General features: G+C 56.0%; 1 protein-coding gene across 4 annotated transcripts in view; it reads left to right on the forward strand.

The window, feature by feature from the left end:
- The window catches only part of DNAH2 (dynein axonemal heavy chain 2), a 90,911-nt gene that overhangs the window by 29,130 nt on the left and 45,336 nt on the right, over positions 1 to 16,445 (forward strand). For 3 of the 4 annotated variants that reach the window (XM_034646814.1, XM_034646812.1, XM_034646813.1), the window contains exons 1-12: positions 7,425 to 8,392; positions 9,410 to 9,566; positions 9,826 to 10,065; positions 10,325 to 10,513; positions 10,714 to 10,861; positions 11,311 to 11,503; positions 13,003 to 13,203; positions 13,295 to 13,451; positions 13,769 to 13,943; positions 14,329 to 14,492; positions 15,463 to 15,624; positions 15,726 to 15,829. In XM_034646814.1, coding sequence (XP_034502705.1) covers positions 8,316 to 8,392; positions 9,410 to 9,566; positions 9,826 to 10,065; positions 10,325 to 10,513; positions 10,714 to 10,861; positions 11,311 to 11,503; positions 13,003 to 13,203; positions 13,295 to 13,451; positions 13,769 to 13,943; positions 14,329 to 14,492; positions 15,463 to 15,624; positions 15,726 to 15,829 — 1,967 coding nt within the window. In that variant the 5' untranslated portion in view covers positions 7,425 to 8,315. Of the gene's footprint in view, positions 1 to 124; positions 282 to 540; positions 781 to 1,039; positions 1,229 to 1,428; positions 1,577 to 2,025; positions 2,219 to 3,717; positions 3,919 to 4,009; positions 4,167 to 4,519; positions 4,695 to 5,079; positions 5,244 to 6,212; positions 6,375 to 6,475; positions 6,580 to 7,424; positions 8,393 to 9,409; positions 9,567 to 9,825; positions 10,066 to 10,324; positions 10,514 to 10,713; positions 10,862 to 11,310; positions 11,504 to 13,002; positions 13,204 to 13,294; positions 13,452 to 13,768; positions 13,944 to 14,328; positions 14,493 to 15,462; positions 15,625 to 15,725; positions 15,830 to 16,445 lie in introns of those variants that run through there. The other variant, XM_034646815.1, reaches the window with a different exon arrangement.

Consider the following 16,445-nt stretch of genomic DNA (forward strand, 5'->3'; position numbering starts at 1 on the left):
AAAAAAAAAAAAGAAAGCACACTGTAGCCTTGTGAGCTTTCAGATGTCTCCACCAAGTCTCCTGGTATGGAGGAGAGGCCTGCAGAGCCTGTCCCACCCACTGCCAGTCTTCTCTCATACACAGGATCATTGCCATGCTATCCCCAGACGAGCAGGCCCTCTTCAAAGAACGTATCCGATTCCTGGATAAGAAGATCCACCCTGGACTCAAGAAACTGCACTGGGCCTTGAAGGGGGCTAGTACCTTCTTCATCACAGAGTGCCGCGTACACGCCAGCAAGGTGGGTCCCGGTCACTAGGCTCTGAAGGTCTGTAGGGCTGACCCAAAGGCCGGTGCGTGGATGATCTGTACCTGAGTCCTGGGTCGTGGTGGAAAGACCAGGGAATAGTGTGAAAGAAGGGAAGTGTGCCGAGGGAAGGACTTTTGTTTTCATTTTTAATGTCAGCAGCTCTAGCTCGAGGACAGGTGGGAGGATAGCACGAAGCCCGAGGGTCTCTTCCCAAACTGAGGCTCCCCCCGTGGGTGCGGCCTGACTCTAGGTGCAGACCATCGTGAATGAGTTCAAGGCCTCCACCCTGACCATTGGCTGGCGAGCGCAGGAGATCTCCGAGACGCTCTTGGTGCGCATCAGCGGCAAACGGGTGTACAGGGACCTGGAATTTGAGGAGGACCAGCGGGAGCACCGAGCAGCCGTGCAACAGAAATTGATGAGCCTGCACCAGGACGTGGTGGCCATCATGACCAACTCCTACGAAGTCTTCAAGAATGACGGCCCTGAGGTGTGGGTCCTGGGGCCTGGCTCTGTGGTTGGGCGAGCCCCCCGGGGCGGTCAGAACTTTCTCTTGGTTTCACCCATCCACCCTTTGTGAGGGCTTCTCACATGTCCTGCTCTCGTCTTGGGCTCACCCAACCTTCAGTCTTTCAAACCTTCTTCCTTCGGGACTCTGCATCCTACCTTTCTCTTCAGCCAGCTTGTTTCCTCCCACACTGGCCCCGTGTCCCCTGAGGGTTCCCCCTTCCGCCCACGCATCCCCCCAGATTCAGCAGCAGTGGATGCTGTACACGATTCGGCTGGACCGCATGATGGAGGACGCCCTGCGTCTGAACGTGAAGTGGTCGCTGCTGGAACTGTCCAAGGCCATCAACGGGGACGGAAAGACCACGCCCAACCCCCTCTTCCGAGTCCTGGTCATTTTGCAGAATGACGTGCAGGGAGGTGTGGCACAGGTGGGGACCTTGACCCCTGATGGTCCAAAACTGTCCCACTCTACTTTCGGTTTCCCTCAATACTCAAACTTGGCCCTTAGCGTTGACTTCATCCTACGGCCTCCAGGGCTGGTTCTGAGTGTTCAGTCTTCCCAGTCCTGAGGCTGGTCTCCTCTGTGGCCCATGCTGAGGCCCTCTCCCCTGTGTCCCCCGCCCCACAGGTGGAGTTCTCACCCACTCTGCAGACTCTGGCAGGTGTGGTCAATGACATTGGCCACCACCTCTTCTCCACCATCTCTGTCTTCCGCCACCTCCCCGAAATTCTCATCAGGCGCAAGTTTCATCGTGACCCCATCCATATAAACGTGGGTGAGTGGGCAGTGGGGAGGGCACTGGGTGCAGGGCTGTCAGAGACTTAGGGGTGGGCAGAGCCAAGAGGAGAGGCCAGGGCCGTTTTTGGACATACGGGGCTGGTCATCTCCATGATGCTGGGATGGTCAGGTCAGGGCCAGACCGGGAAGAGAGCAAGGCTGGCAGTGGTAGTGGAGGGTAAGTGTCTCACACTCAAGGGCTTTGGGACCGGGATGGGAGATTCGGAAGGACGAGTTTGTGATGGGGGCATGATGGGGATGCCCATCTGAATCCTCGGGCTGGAGTCCTGCTTTTACTGTCTGCCTCCCCCTCTACTTAAAAAAGCTCACGGTTGAGCCGTGTTTCCTTGGGGGGTGGTGTTGGAGAGAAGGGTCCGGGGGCCGGGGCCCAGGCTGGAGCTTAGGTTGGGCTGGGAGTGAGTGAGAAGCATTTGCTGGCCCTTGAAGAGCGAGACGAGGATATCAAGAAGATCCAGGCGCAGATCAGCAGCGGCATGACCAACAATGCGAGCCTGCTGCAGAACTACCTCAAGACCTGGGATTTGTATCGGGAGATCTGGGAGATCAACAAGGACTCCTTCATCCGCCGCTATCAGCGTCTCAACCCGCCCGTCTCTTCTTTTGATGCCGACATTGCCCGGTAAGGAGCGCAGGTGGCCGTGAAGCCTAGCATCCTACGGGCTGGGGCAGAGGCTTGGGGGAGGGAGAGCTGCAGAAAACGTGTGTCCTCAGCTATGGGAGAGGATCGGGAGTTAGGGCATCAGACCTTTGTTCCTCAAGGGGCAGAGATCACATCAGAGCTGGACAAAATTTAGGGCTTTTCCTTTTTGGGGGGGGAGAACCCACAGTGTCCTGTTGGGAAAGAACAAACGTAAAGGTCTGAAGGGTGAGAAGCAAGCATGTCTGTTTTAAGAGGGCAGATCAGAGTTACACTGAAGAGCGTTCTTGAGTCTCACTCGGAACTCCCATTGCTCTGTCCTCTAGTCGTTCATTCGCTGGGTAAACCCTGCTGCACCATGGATGGGGCGTGAGGAATAACGAAGCGAAGACTGTTTCCTCCCATGTGCTGCAGTGCAGTAGGGAAGGTCCCCGAGAAAGCGGTGGGGGTGGCATCCTGAGAAGGGTTGAGACCCCAGCCCTACCCCTCACTGGCTGAGGCACTGTAGGCAGCTAACTTGTGCTCCCCGGGGAGCAGATATGACTCTACCTACCTTATGAGGCTGTGAGGTAATTTTTTAAGATTTTATTTATTAGAGAGAGAGAGTGCACGAGCAGGGGCAGTGGCAGAGGGAGAAGTGGATTCCCCACTGATCAGGGAGCCCCACACGGGGCTTGATCCCAGGACCCTGGGATCATGACCTGAACCAAAGGCAGACCCTTCACCGACTGAGCCACCCAGGCGCCCGAGGTTGTGAGGTCATTAAGTCTACGTGACAGCCCTTTGCAAGCTCGAGAGCACCCTGCGAGTGTGCTCATTACACAAGCGTCCGTGTGATAAGAACTATGATAAAGTCGCGCAAAGCCCCCACGCAGGTCCGTGGAAGGACAGAGTTCCACCCGGGACAGTAGGAAAGGCTGCGCAAAGGGAGTGGCCGGGGCTGGGGGCGGAGTGGGTAGCAGTCCCACGGGCAGCAGGGGTGGGGGGAGGGCCTTTCAGGCGGAGAACACGGCGCGGGGACGCATGCGCACGCTCTCCGAGCTGCGTGGTCCAGAGCGCAGGTGCGGGGCGGAAGCGCGCCGGGGCTTAGGGAGGGCAGACCGCTTCCTTCTCTCGACAGCCTTGTGATGTGGCTTCTGTCATTACCACTGTGTTGTAGACGAGAACTTGGGGCTCAGAACGTTTTAAATAACCTGTTTGAGGGCGCAGAGCTGGGGAGCACCAGTGGGTATGCCGCTCAGATCTGCGCCACCCTGAAGCCTCGAGAGGCAGACGAAGGCGTCTGACGGCTGCGTCGTAGGCAGGACTTGAGGAAATGATGGGATCACAGCCGTGTGGCTGGGAGACCCCGGGAGTAGAGGAGCCTCTCGGAGCTGCTGCACAGGCCTGGGGGGCAGGACGCCAGAACTCGAACTCGCGACAGGGCAGAGGGCTTGTCTGCCGCGAGAAGACCACCCTAGCGGGGACACGGGCCCTTGCAGCTACACGGAGGTGGCCAATAACGTGCAGAAGGAGGAGACGGTGCTCAACATCCAGTTCGTGCTGCTGGACTGCTCCCACCTCAAGTTCTCGCTGGTGCAGCACTGTAGCGAGTGGCAGAACAAGTTCACGACTCTGCTCAAGGAGATGGCGGCGCGGCGCCTCCTGGAGCTCCATACCTACCTGCGGGACAACGGGGAGAAGTATGGGCTGCCGGGCCACTGGGGGGGGTGGGGGCAGGAGGGCGGCCGTGACCCTCCCGCTCACCCCTGCGCATGCCGTGCCTGCCTTCAGAATCAGCCGCCCTCCGCAGACGCTGGAGGAACTGGGGGTCAGTTTGCAGCTCATGGAGACCCTGCAGCATGACCTGCCCGACCTGGAGACCCAGATTCCCCCCATACACGAGCAGTTCACCATCCTTGAGAAGTACGAGGTGCCAGTTCAGGAGAACGTGAGTTTCTGGGGCTTGCCGTCCACCAGGGTTGGGCCCGTGGCAGCAGCAGCTTGCGGAGAAAGCCAACCCCCGCGTCGTAGTCCCTGGGCTGCTAGGAGGAACGGCAGAAAAGTGAGCCCGGCAGAAGGCGCAAGATCCTGAGGCCTCAGAGAGCCAGAGAATTTAGATGGCAGTTTGGGTCGGATTATGGGTTTAGGCCCAGCAGCTCCTGGCTTCATATCTTTGGGTCTCACAGAGTGTAGAATGTGGCCACAGACTCTGGTCCACAGGGTCAATAACAAGGCCCTAAGAGCGTGGCTGAGGACAGACCTTCTGCTTGTGGGTCATTGTCCCCTCCTCGATGTCCTCAGGTCCTGGAGATGCTGGACAGTCTCAACGGGGAGTGGGTCACCTTCCAACAAATTCTGTTGGACAGTGAACAAATGCTGAAGAAACACAAGGAGAAGTTCAAGACAGGCCTCATCCACTCAGCGGATGATTTCAAGAAGAAAGCACATAATCTTCTGGAAGACTTTGAATCCAAAGGTGCCTCTTTCTCCAGCCCTCCCCCTGTACCTTTGTTGTGACCTGGTCTCTCAAAAACTCGGTCCCGGGGCAGTAGGCACAAGGATGAGCAGAGGAAGGATGCTGCTGTGGGGAGGGGAGGGAGGCCTGGTGCTTCTGGTTGGAGCATGCTGCCCAGGTCACAGCACTTCCAGTTTTTTTTCTTTCCCGTAACCCTCCCAGTTCTGATTGTCACACCATGTATAGGAGTTTTTGCTAACGTGAATCATCATTCTTTGAGTGCATTTCCTTGTTTTCCTTCCTGCCCCCGTCAGGTGAGGAGAGAAGGGAGATTTGCCCACAAAGAGGTAGGAGGACCACGATGCCCTTCCAGGGGATGATGGCCTTCACTTTGGATTTCCTACAGGCCCCTTCACCAGTAACGTGGGACATCAGGCGGCCTTGCAGCAGATTGCTCAGGTGCGGGCCATGCTGAATGCCATGCAGGAAGAAGAAAACAGTCTCCGCTCCAGCCTGGGCATCTTCAAGATCGAGCAGCCAGCCTCCAAGGACCTGCAGAACCTGGAGAAGGTGATGTGCTGGGCTAGGTCCTTGTGCTGAGCAGGGATGGGGGCCGGGGGCAGGAGCCTGGGGCCTGAGGGCCGGACTGGGAAGATGGGAGGACAAGGACCTTTGAAAAAAAATGGAGGTAAAATTCGGATAACAAAATAACCATTTTAAAGCCAACGATTCAGTGGCATTTCGTACATTCACAATGTCGTGAAGTCATTACCTCTGGCTCCACAATACTTTCATCACCCCAGAAGGAAGCCTACACCCTCTCCTCTCAGCCCCTGATGACCACTAATTGATCTGTCTACGGATTTGCCTGTCCTTTATGTTTCGTATCAACGGATTTGTACCTGGCTTATTTCACTCGGTATAATGTTTTCAAGATTCACGCATGTCGTAGTGTGCATTGGTGTTTCCCTCCTTTTTACGGGATCTTCCATTGTGTGGGCATTTGGCTTGATTCCCCCCTTTTAACCATCTAGCTGCTATGAGCGTGTGTGTCCTTGGGTTTGCTTGAGTCCCGCTCCCAGTTCCCAGGTATGCATGGAGGAGTGGAATTGCTGGGTCAGATGGCAGCTCTGTGTTTAACGTATGGGGGGCTATCAAGCTCTTCTCCCCAGTGGCCGCACGTTTTATGATCCCGCCAGCCCCGCGCGGGGCTCCTGTCTCTCCGCATCCTCGTGGGCACCCCACCCCATGCCTTTTCTGGGCCTGGTCATCCTGCTGGGTGTGAAGTGATATCTCGTGGTGGCTTTGATTTGCGTGTCCCTCTTGGCTAAAGATATCGAGGATCTTTTTGTGTGCTTGTCACTCGATGAGCTCTTAAGGCGAGAGAGTGGAGAAGAAGATGTGAACAGAGGAGGCAGCCCTCCTTTGCAGAGGGCAAGGCTTCTCGGAGTGCGAGGAGCCGTGGGCCTGAGCGATGTCAGGGAGGAGGAGGGCACGAGTCCCCTCACGTAACGTTTCTTTCCATTCTTGGCTGTGAAGGAGCTGGACGCGCTCCAGCAAGTGTGGGAGATCACGCGGGACTGGGAGGAGAACTGGAACCAGTGGAAGACCGGCCGGTTCCTGACCCTGCAGACAGAGGCCATGGAGACAATGGCGCACGGCCTATTCCGCCGTCTCACCAGACTATCCAAAGAATACAAGGTGCGTGGAGTGTGGTGGGGGCCAGAAGACAAGTCCACTGAGGAAGCGGGATGGTGCAGGGATGATGGGCAGGGCCACTGACGGCTCCCATGTCTGCCCAGGACCGCAACTGGGAAATTATTGAAACCACCCGATCCAAAATAGAGCAGTTCAAGAGGACCATGCCTCTCATCTCGGACCTTCGCAACCCCGCCCTCAGAGAGAGGTGAAGCTGCTCCTTGGGGCCACCCCCTGGCCTGTGGTCACCTGGTTCTCGAGGTGTCCCCTCCCCGTGTCTGTGTCTCCCTGCCCCCGCCCACAAATGCACATCCTGGGGAAACCTTCACTCGAGCCCTCCCTGTCCTCTGTCTCACACATGGTCCTGGGTTCTCTGGCCTTCCCGGCTCCTCCTCTGTTCCCTTCCCCCTGCGTCTCCCAGTGCTTTGTTCTGTCACAGCTAAGCTTGATGTCTTCTGTCTACACAAGGTTCTATTCTTTTTTTAAAAAACATTTTATTTATTTTATTGGGGGGGAGGGGCAGACGAAAGGAGAGGATCAAGCAGACTCTGGACCGAGAGCGAGCGTGAAACGGCGCGATCTCACAACCGTGAGATCATGACCTGAGCCGAAATCAAGAGTCAGATGCTTAACTGACTGAGCCACCCTGGTGTCCCCAAAAGGTTTTATTCTGATGTGGCCAAAANTTTTTTCACGCAAAGTCCTCTCTGCCTTCCATCTCTGTGTCTTTCTCTACTTTCTGAGAGATTTCTGTCAATTTCATCGTTAACGGGCTTGTTTGTTCGTTAATGTTCTGCTATCCTCTTTAACTTCCAAGAGCTCTTCTGGGTTTCGGGTCATGGATGACCTTTTCTCTCTCTCAGGATGTTCACACAGTTTTGTTCCATTGTCTTACTTGGTGTGGACAGCCTTCTTACTTGGTGTGGACAGCCTTCTTTCTGCATGGCCCTGTCCCCTCGTCTCTCCTTGGAGTTGCTTTTCTTCTCTTTGTTTTGGCTTTGACTTTTGTGCTAGGAAGGACAGAGACCAAGGTTTTGTGATCTTTGGTTGTCCATCTTCAAGGGCAGGGAGCTAGAAAGCGGACTGGAAACTCTGCTGAGCTGGTCGTGGGGCTCATGGATTGTGGGCTGTTTCCAGGGAACCCCTGAGGTCACCGTCCTTGGGACTCACCCCTCAGGCTGGCCAGAGGCCATGGAAAACAGTCCTCCAGGCTTCGTTCTGGAGGGTGTTGGTCCAGCTGCCCGAGCGCTGGTTGCTGGGTCGGAAAAGAAGGCTGGGGGTCTTAACATTCAGTGTGCACGCAGGCCCTTAATGTCGCCTCCTCTCAGTACACCCCCTCCTTCAGCCGGGCGTGGGGTCCCCAGTCCAAGATCCTCCGTTGGGCTGTCTCCGTACTGTCTCTCCAGACAAGAAGCCGTCCATCTTCTGTTGGGGTGACGAGGACACTTGCTTAACTGTGCAGAGTAGGGGCGGGGACTGTCATGTTGTGGCCCCAGCTTGCCTTCCTGAGATGCTCAGAGACACCACCCTGGGCCTCAGAGAGCCCCATGGCATAAAAGGAGTGGCCTCTTAGCTGTCTCTGTCACCAGCCAAGAATGCCAGCTCTGCTCCTTACCCATCGGCTTCTCAGCTTCCAATCTGCCTGTAAGGGCATACGCCCCATACACACAAAACCCCCTTTACTGTTGTGCTGGTTTGGGGAGGGAGGGCAGCAAAACTCAGTGAGTCTAGCCAGCCTTCTTTACCGGGAGGTTCTGCTTGTCTCTTATCTCTGTCTCCGTGGCCTCCCAGCCCCACCGCCCTGGGGCCACTGCTGGCTTCAGGTCAGGCCCTTGAGCAGTCCACACCGAGCTGCTTTGTTCCTTCTCCCCGAGGTCTCTACTGATTCTCTTTGTGGAGATTGACTACTGGGAACGGCTGCTCTTTGAGACGCCCCACTACGTGATGAACGTAGCCGAGCGTGCGGAGGACCTGCGCGTTCTTCGGGAAAACCTGTTGCTTGTGGCTCGAGACTACAACCGGTAAGGCTGCGGTCCTGAGCGCGGCCATCTGTGCGGCCTCTGAGCCTCCTCCATGTCTTATCCATTCCGTGGTGTCGTCTATCTCCTGCAGGATCTATCCTTTACATGTGACCGTCTCAAAAAAATGCTTTCTCCTAGTCTCTTGCATGGCCCTGCGGTTATTCCTGTCTCTTGCACTTTTGTCTTCTAGCTTCAGGGTAGAGAGCAAAAGCAAGCCAACCAGGTCATCTCCAACCCCACAGGGCACCGGGACCATGTCTGCTGTGGGCCTGGGTCACTTTTCTAGGAATGAAACTGGGGGGGCATTAGGATCGTGGGCACGGGATAACATCAGCATTATTGAACCAAGGCCACGCTCGCACCTCTTCTCTAAATACCCTTAGTACTTATCTCTGGACTGAGGCTAGTTCTCGGCTGGGTACCTCTCTCAGCCCATTTAAAGTCCAAGTGGGTGGAGCCAGCAGTCCTGGTCTGGGTGTCTAGAACTATGTCGTACAATATGGCGGCCCCCAGTTGCACATGCTTATTTCTATTTTAATGACTTAATTGGAATTACATAAAATCTTAAAATTGAGTCACTCATTTGCACAGGCCACATTTCAAGTGCCCCACAGCCACACGTGGTTAGCGATGACCGTATGTGGACAGCACAAAGTGTAGAGAGTTTCCACTATCGGCCAAAGTTTTCTTAGAAAGCACACTGTAGGGGCGCCTGGGTAGCGCAGTTGTTAAGCGTCTGCCTTCGGCTCAGGGCGTGATCCCGGCGTTTCGGGATCGAGTCCCACATCGGGATCCTCCGCTGGGAGCCTGCTTCTTCCTCCCCTACTCGCCTGCTGTGTTCCCTCTCTCGCCGGCTGTCTCTCTGTTACATAAATAAAAAATAAAATCTTAAAAAAAAAAAAAAAGAAAGCACACTGTAGCCTTGTGAGCTTTCAGATGTCTCCACCAAGTCTCCTGGTATGGAGGAGAGGCCTGCAGAGCCTGTCCCACCCACTGCCAGTCTTCTCTCATACACAGGATCATTGCCATGCTATCCCCAGATGAGCAGGCCCTCTTCAAAGAACGTATCCGATTCCTGGATAAGAAGATCCACCCTGGACTCAAGAAACTGCACTGGGCCTTGAAGGGGGCTAGTACCTTCTTCATCACAGAGTGCCGCGTACACGCCAGCAAGGTGGGTCCCGGTCACTAGGCTCTGAAGGTCTGTAGGGCTGACCCAAAGGCCGGTGCGTGGATGATCTGTACCTGAGTCCTGGGTCGTGGTGGAAAGACCAGGGAATAGTGTGAAAGAAGGGAAGTGTGCCGAGGGAAGGACTTTTGTTTTCATTTTTAATGTCAGCAGCTCTAGCTCGAGGACAGGTGGGAGGATAGCACGAAGCCCGAGGGTCTCTTCCCAAACTGAGGCTCCCCCCGTGGGTGCGGCCTGACTCTAGGTGCAGACCATCGTGAATGAGTTCAAGGCCTCCACCCTGACCATTGGCTGGCGAGCGCAGGAGATCTCCGAGACGCTCTTGGTGCGCATCAGCGGCAAACGGGTGTACAGGGACCTGGAATTTGAGGAGGACCAGCGGGAGCACCGAGCAGCCGTGCAACAGAAATTGATGAGCCTGCACCAGGACGTGGTGGCCATCATGACCAACTCCTACGAAGTCTTCAAGAATGACGGCCCTGAGGTGTGGGTCCTGGGGCCTGGCTCTGTGGTTGGGCGAGCCCCCCGGGGCGGTCAGAACTTTCTCTTGGTTTCACCCATCCACCCTTTGTGAGGGCTTCTCACATGTCCTGCTCTCGTCTTGGGCTCACCCAACCTTCAGTCTTTCAAACCTTCTTCCTTCGGGACTCTGCATCCTACCTTTCTCTTCAGCCAGCTTGTTTCCTCCCACACTGGCCCCGTGTCCCCTGAGGGTTCCCCCTTCCGCCCACGCATCCCCCCAGATTCAGCAGCAGTGGATGCTGTACACGATTCGGCTGGACCGCATGATGGAGGACGCCCTGCGTCTGAACGTGAAGTGGTCGCTGCTGGAACTGTCCAAGGCCATCAACGGGGACGGAAAGACCACGCCCAACCCCCTCTTCCGAGTCCTGGTCATTTTGCAGAATGACGTGCAGGGAGGTGTGGCACAGGTGGGGACCTTGACCCCTGATGGTCCAAAACTGTCCCACTCTACTTTCGGTTTCCCTCAATACTCAAACTTGGCCCTTAGCGTTGACTTCATCCTACGGCCTCCAGGGCTGGTTCTGAGTGTTCAGTCTTCCCAGTCCTGAGGCTGGTCTCCTCTGTGGCCCATGCTGAGGCCCTCTCCCCTGTGTCCCCCGCCCCACAGGTGGAGTTCTCACCCACTCTGCAGACTCTGGCAGGTGTGGTCAATGACATTGGCCACCACCTCTTCTCCACCATCTCTGTCTTCCGCCACCTCCCCGAAATTCTCATCAGGCGCAAGTTTCATCGTGACCCCATCCATATAAACGTGGGTGAGTGGGCAGTGGGGAGGGCACTGGGTGCAGGGCTGTCAGAGACTTAGGGGTGGGCAGAGCCAAGAGGAGAGGCCAGGGCCGTTTTTGGACATACGGGGCTGGTCATCTCCATGATGCTGGGATGGTCAGGTCAGGGCCAGACCGGGAAGAGAGCAAGGCTGGCAGTGGTAGTGGAGGGTAAGTGTCTCACACTCAAGGGCTTTGGGACCGGGATGGGAGATTCGGAAGGACGAGTTTGTGATGGGGGCATGATGGGGATGCCCATCTGAATCCTCGGGCTGGAGTCCTGCTTTTACTGTCTGCCTCCCCCTCTACTTAAAAAAGCTCACGGTTGAGCCGTGTTTCCTTGGGGGGTGGTGTTGGAGAGAAGGGTCCGGGGGCCGGGGCCCAGGCTGGAGCTTAGGTTGGGCTGGGAGTGAGTGAGAAGCATTTGCTGGCCCTTGAAGAGCGAGACGAGGATATCAAGAAGATCCAGGCGCAGATCAGCAGCGGCATGACCAACAATGCGAGCCTGCTGCAGAACTACCTCAAGACCTGGGATTTGTATCGGGAGATCTGGGAGATCAACAAGGACTCCTTCATCCGCCGCTATCAGCGTCTCAACCCGCCCGTCTCTTCTTTTGATGCCGACATTGCCCGGTAAGGAGCGCAGGTGGCCGTGAAGCCTAGCATCCTACGGGCTGGGGCAGAGGCTTGGGGGAGGGAGAGCTGCAGAAAACGTGTGTCCTCAGCTATGGGAGAGGATCGGGAGTTAGGGCATCAGACCTTTGTTCCTCAAGGGGCAGAGATCACATCAGAGCTGGACAAAATTTAGGGCTTTTCCTTTTTGGGGGGGGAGAACCCACAGTGTCCTGTTGGGAAAGAACAAACGTAAAGGTCTGAAGGGTGAGAAGCAAGCATGTCTGTTTTAAGAGGGCAGATCAGAGTTACACTGAAGAGCGTTCTTGAGTCTCACTCGGAACTCCCATTGCTCTGTCCTCTAGTCGTTCATTCGCTGGGTAAACCCTGCTGCACCATGGATGGGGCGTGAGGAATAACGAAGCGAAGACTGTTTCCTCCCATGTGCTGCAGTGCAGTAGGGAAGGTCCCCGAGAAAGCGGTGGGGGTGGCATCCTGAGAAGGGTTGAGACCCCAGCCCTACCCCTCACTGGCTGAGGCACTGTAGGCAGCTAACTTGTGCTCCCCGGGGAGCAGATATGACTCTACCTACCTTATGAGGCTGTGAGGTAATTTTTTAAGATTTTATTTATTAGAGAGAGAGAGTGCACGAGCAGGGGCAGTGGCAGAGGGAGAAGTGGATTCCCCACTGATCAGGGAGCCCCACACGGGGCTTGATCCCAGGACCCTGGGATCATGACCTGAACCAAAGGCAGACCCTTCACCGACTGAGCCACCCAGGCGCCCGAGGTTGTGAGGTCATTAAGTCTACGTGACAGCCCTTTGCAAGCTCGAGAGCACCCTGCGAGTGTGCTCATTACACAAGCGTCCGTGTGATAAGAACTATGATAAAGTCGCGCAAAGCCCCCACGCAGGTCCGTGGAAGGACAGAGTTCCACCCGGGACAGTAGGAAAGGCTGCGCAAAGGGAGTGGCCGGGGCTGGGGGCGGAGTGGGTAGCAGTCCCACGGGCAGCAGGGGTGGGGGGAGGGCCTTTCAGGCGGAGAACACGGCGCGGGGACGCATGCGCACGCTCTCCGAGCTGCGTGGTCCAGAGCGCAGGTGCGGGGCGGAAGCGCGCCGGGGCTTAGGGAGGGCAGACCGCTTCCTTCTCTCAACAGCCTTGTGATGTGGCTTCTGTCATTACCACTGTGTTGTAGACGAGAACTTGGGGCTCAGAACGTTTTAAATAACCTGTTTGAGGGCGCAGAGCTGGGGAGCACCAGTGGGTATGCCGCTCAGATCTGCGCCACCCTGAAGCCTCGAGAGGCAGACGAAGGCGTCTGACGGCTGCGTCGTAGGCAGGACTTGGGGAAATGATGGGATCATAGCCGTGTGGCTGGGAGACCCCGGGAGTAGAGGAGCCTCTCGGAGCTGCTGCACAGGCCTGGGGGGCAGGACGCCAGAACTCGAACTCGCGACAGGGCAGAGGGCTTGTCTGCCGCGAGAAGACCACCCTAGCGGGGACACGGGCCCTTGCAGCTACACGGAGGTGGCCAATAACGTGCAGAAGGAGGAGACGGTGCTCAACATCCAGTTCGTGCTGCTGGACTGCTCCCACCTCAAGTTCTCGCTGGTGCAGCACTGTAGCGAGTGGCAGAACAAGTTCACGACTCTGCTCAAGGAGATGGCGGCGCGGCGCCTCCTGGAGCTCCATACCTACCTGCGGGACAACGGGGAGAAGTATGGGCTGCCGGGCCACTGGGGGGGGTGGGGGCAGGAGGGCGGCCGTGACCCTCCCGCTCACCCCTGCGCATGCCGTGCCTGCCTTCAGAATCAGCCGCCCTCCGCAGACGCTGGAGGAACTGGGGGTCAGTTTGCAGCTCATGGAGACCCTGCAGCATGACCTGCCCGACCTGGAGACCCAGATTCCCCCCATACACGAGCAGTTCACCATCCTTGAGAAGTACGAGGTGCCAGTTCAGGAGAACGTGAGTTTCTGGGGCTTGCCGTCCACCAGGGTTGGGCCCGTGGCAGCAGCAGCTTGCGGAGAAAGCCAACCCCCGCGTCGTAGTCCCTGGGCTGCTAGGAGGAACGGCAGAAAAGTGAGCCCGGCAGAAGGCGCAAGATCCTGAGGCCTCAGAGAGCCAGAGAATTTAGATGGCAGTTTGGGTCGGATTATGGGTTTAGGCCCAGCAGCTCCTGGCTTCATGTCTTTGGGTCTCACAGAGTGTAGAATGTGGCCACAGACTCTGGTCCGCAGGGTCAATAACAAGGCCCTAACTTGTCCCCTCCTCGATGTCCTCAGGTCCTGGAGATGCTGGACAGTCTCAACGGGGAGTGGGTCACCTTCCAACAAATTCTGTTGGACAGTGAGCAAATGCTGAAGAAACACAAGGAGAAGTTCAAGACAGGCCTCATCCACTCAGCGGATGATTTCAAGAAGAAAGCACATAATCTTCTGGAAGACTTTGAATCCAAAGGTGCCTCTTTCTCCAGCCCTCCCCCTGTACCTTTGTTGTGACCTGGTCTCTCAAAAACTCGGTCCCGGGGCAGTAGGCACAAGGATGAGCAGAGGAAGGATGCTGCTGTGGGGAGGGGAGGGAGGCCTGGTGCTTCTGGTTGGAGCATGCTGCCCAGGTCACAGCACTTCCAGTTTTTTTTCTTTCCCGTAACCCTCCCAGTTCTGATTGTCACACCATGTATAGGAGTTTTTGCTAACGTGAATCATCATTCTTTGAGTGCATTTCCTTGTTTTCCTTCCTGCCCCCGTCAGGTGAGGAGAGAAGGGAGATTTGCCCACAAAGAGGTAGGAGGACCACGATGCCCTTCCAGGGGATGATGGCCTTCACTTTGGATTTCCTACAGGCCCCTTCACCAGTAACGTGGGACATCAGGCGGCCTTGCAGCAGATTGCTCAGGTGCGGGCCATGCTGAATGCCATGCAGGAAGAAGAAAACAGTCTCCGCTCCAGCCTGGGCATCTTCAAGATCGAGCAGCCAGCCTCCAAGGACCTGCAGAACCTGGAGAAGGTGATGTGCTGGGCTAGGTCCTTGTGCTGAGCAGGGATGGGGGCCGGGGGCAGGAGCCTGGGGCCTGAGGGCCGGACTGGGAAGATGGGAGGACAAGGACCTTTGAAAAAAAATGGAGGTAAAATTCGGATAACAAAATAACCATTTTAAAGCCAACGATTCAGTGGCATTTCGTACATTCACAATGTCGTGAAGTCATTACCTCTGGCTCCACAATACTTTCATCACCCCAGAAGGAAGCCTACACCCTCTCCTCTCAGCCCCTGATGACCACTAATTGATCTGTCTACGGATTTGCCTGTCCTTTATGTTTCGTATCAACGGATTTGTACCTGGCTTATTTCACTCGGTATAATGTTTTCAAGATTCACGCATGTCGTAGTGTGCATTGGTGTTTCCCTCCTTTTTACGGGATCTTCCATTGTGTGGGCATTTGGCTTGATTCCCCCCTTTTAACCATCTAGCTGCTATGAGGCGTGTGTGTCCTTGGGTTTGCTTGAGTCCCGCTCCCAGTTCCCAGGTATGCATGGAGGAGTGGAATTGCTGGGTCAGATGGCAGCTCTGTGTTTAACGTATGGGGGGCTATCAAGCTCTTCTCCCCAGTGGCCGCACGTTTTATGATCCCGCCAGCCCCGCGCGGGGCTCCTGTCTCTCCGCATCCTCGTGGGCACCCCACCCCATGCCTTTTCTGGGCCTGGTCATCCTGCTGGGTGTGAAGTGATATCTCGTGGTGGCTTTGATTTGCGTGTCCCTCTTGGCTAAAGATATCGAGGATCTTTTTGTGTGCTTGTCACTCGATGAGCTCTTAAGGCGAGAGAGTGGAGAAGAAGATGTGAACAGAGGAGGCAGCCCTCCTTTGCAGAGGGCAAGGCTTCTCGGAGTGCGAGGAGCCGTGGGCCTGAGCGATGTCAGGGAGGAGGAGGGCACGAGTCCCCTCACGTAACGTTTCTTTCCATTCTTGGCTGTGAAGGAGCTGGACGCGCTCCAGCAAGTGTGGGAGATCACGCGGGACTGGGAGGAGAACTGGAACCAGTGGAAGACCGGCCGGTTCCTGACCCTGCAGACAGAGGCCATGGAGACAATGGCGCACGGCCTATTCCGCCGTCTCACCAGACTATCCAAAGAATACAAGGTGCGTGGAGTGTGGTGGGGGCCAGAAGACAAGTCCACTGAGGAAGCGGGATGGTGCAGGGATGATGGGCAGGGCCACTGACGGCTCCCATGTCTGCCCAGGACCGCAACTGGGAAATTATTGAAACCACCCGATCCAAAATAGAGCAGTTCAAGAGGACCATGCCTCTCATCTCGGACCTTCGCAACCCCGCCCTCAGAGAGAGGTGAAGCTGCTCCTTGGGGCCACCCCCTGGCCTGTGGTCACCTGGTTCTCGAGGTGTCCCCTTCCCGTGTCTGTGTCTCCCTGCCCCCGCCCACAAATGCACATCCTGGGGAAACCTTCACTCGAGCCCTCCCTGTCCTCTGTCTCACACATGGTCCTGGGTTCTCTGGCCTTCCCGGCTCCTCCTCTGTTCCCTTCCCCCTGCGTCTCCCAGTGCTTTGTTCTGTCACAGCTAAGCTTGATGTCTTCTGTCTACACAAGGTTCTATTCTTTTTTTAAAAAACATTTTATTTATTTTATTGGGGGGGAGGGGCAGACGAAAGGAGAGGATCAAGCAGACTCTGGACCGAGAGCGAGCGTGAAACGGCGCGATCTCACAACCGTGAGATCATGACCTGAGCCGAAATCAAGAGTCAGATGCTTAACTGACTGAGCCACCCTGGTGTCCCCAAAAGGTTTTATTCTGATGTGGCCAAAAGTATCCCCTTCTTCCTTCGTGGTTTTCGCTTCTGGGCTTTGTCTAAGAAGACCTCCCCACCTAGAGTTAAACATGCATTCTCTCCATACTTTCCTCTAATACTTTATAATTCTATTTTGCAAGTTTTACTGTTTTGGTG

The sequence above is a fragment of the Ailuropoda melanoleuca genome, chromosome 17 (assembly GCF_002007445.2).
Source record: "Ailuropoda melanoleuca isolate Jingjing chromosome 17, ASM200744v2, whole genome shotgun sequence".
NCBI lineage: Eukaryota > Metazoa > Chordata > Mammalia > Carnivora > Ursidae > Ailuropoda > Ailuropoda melanoleuca.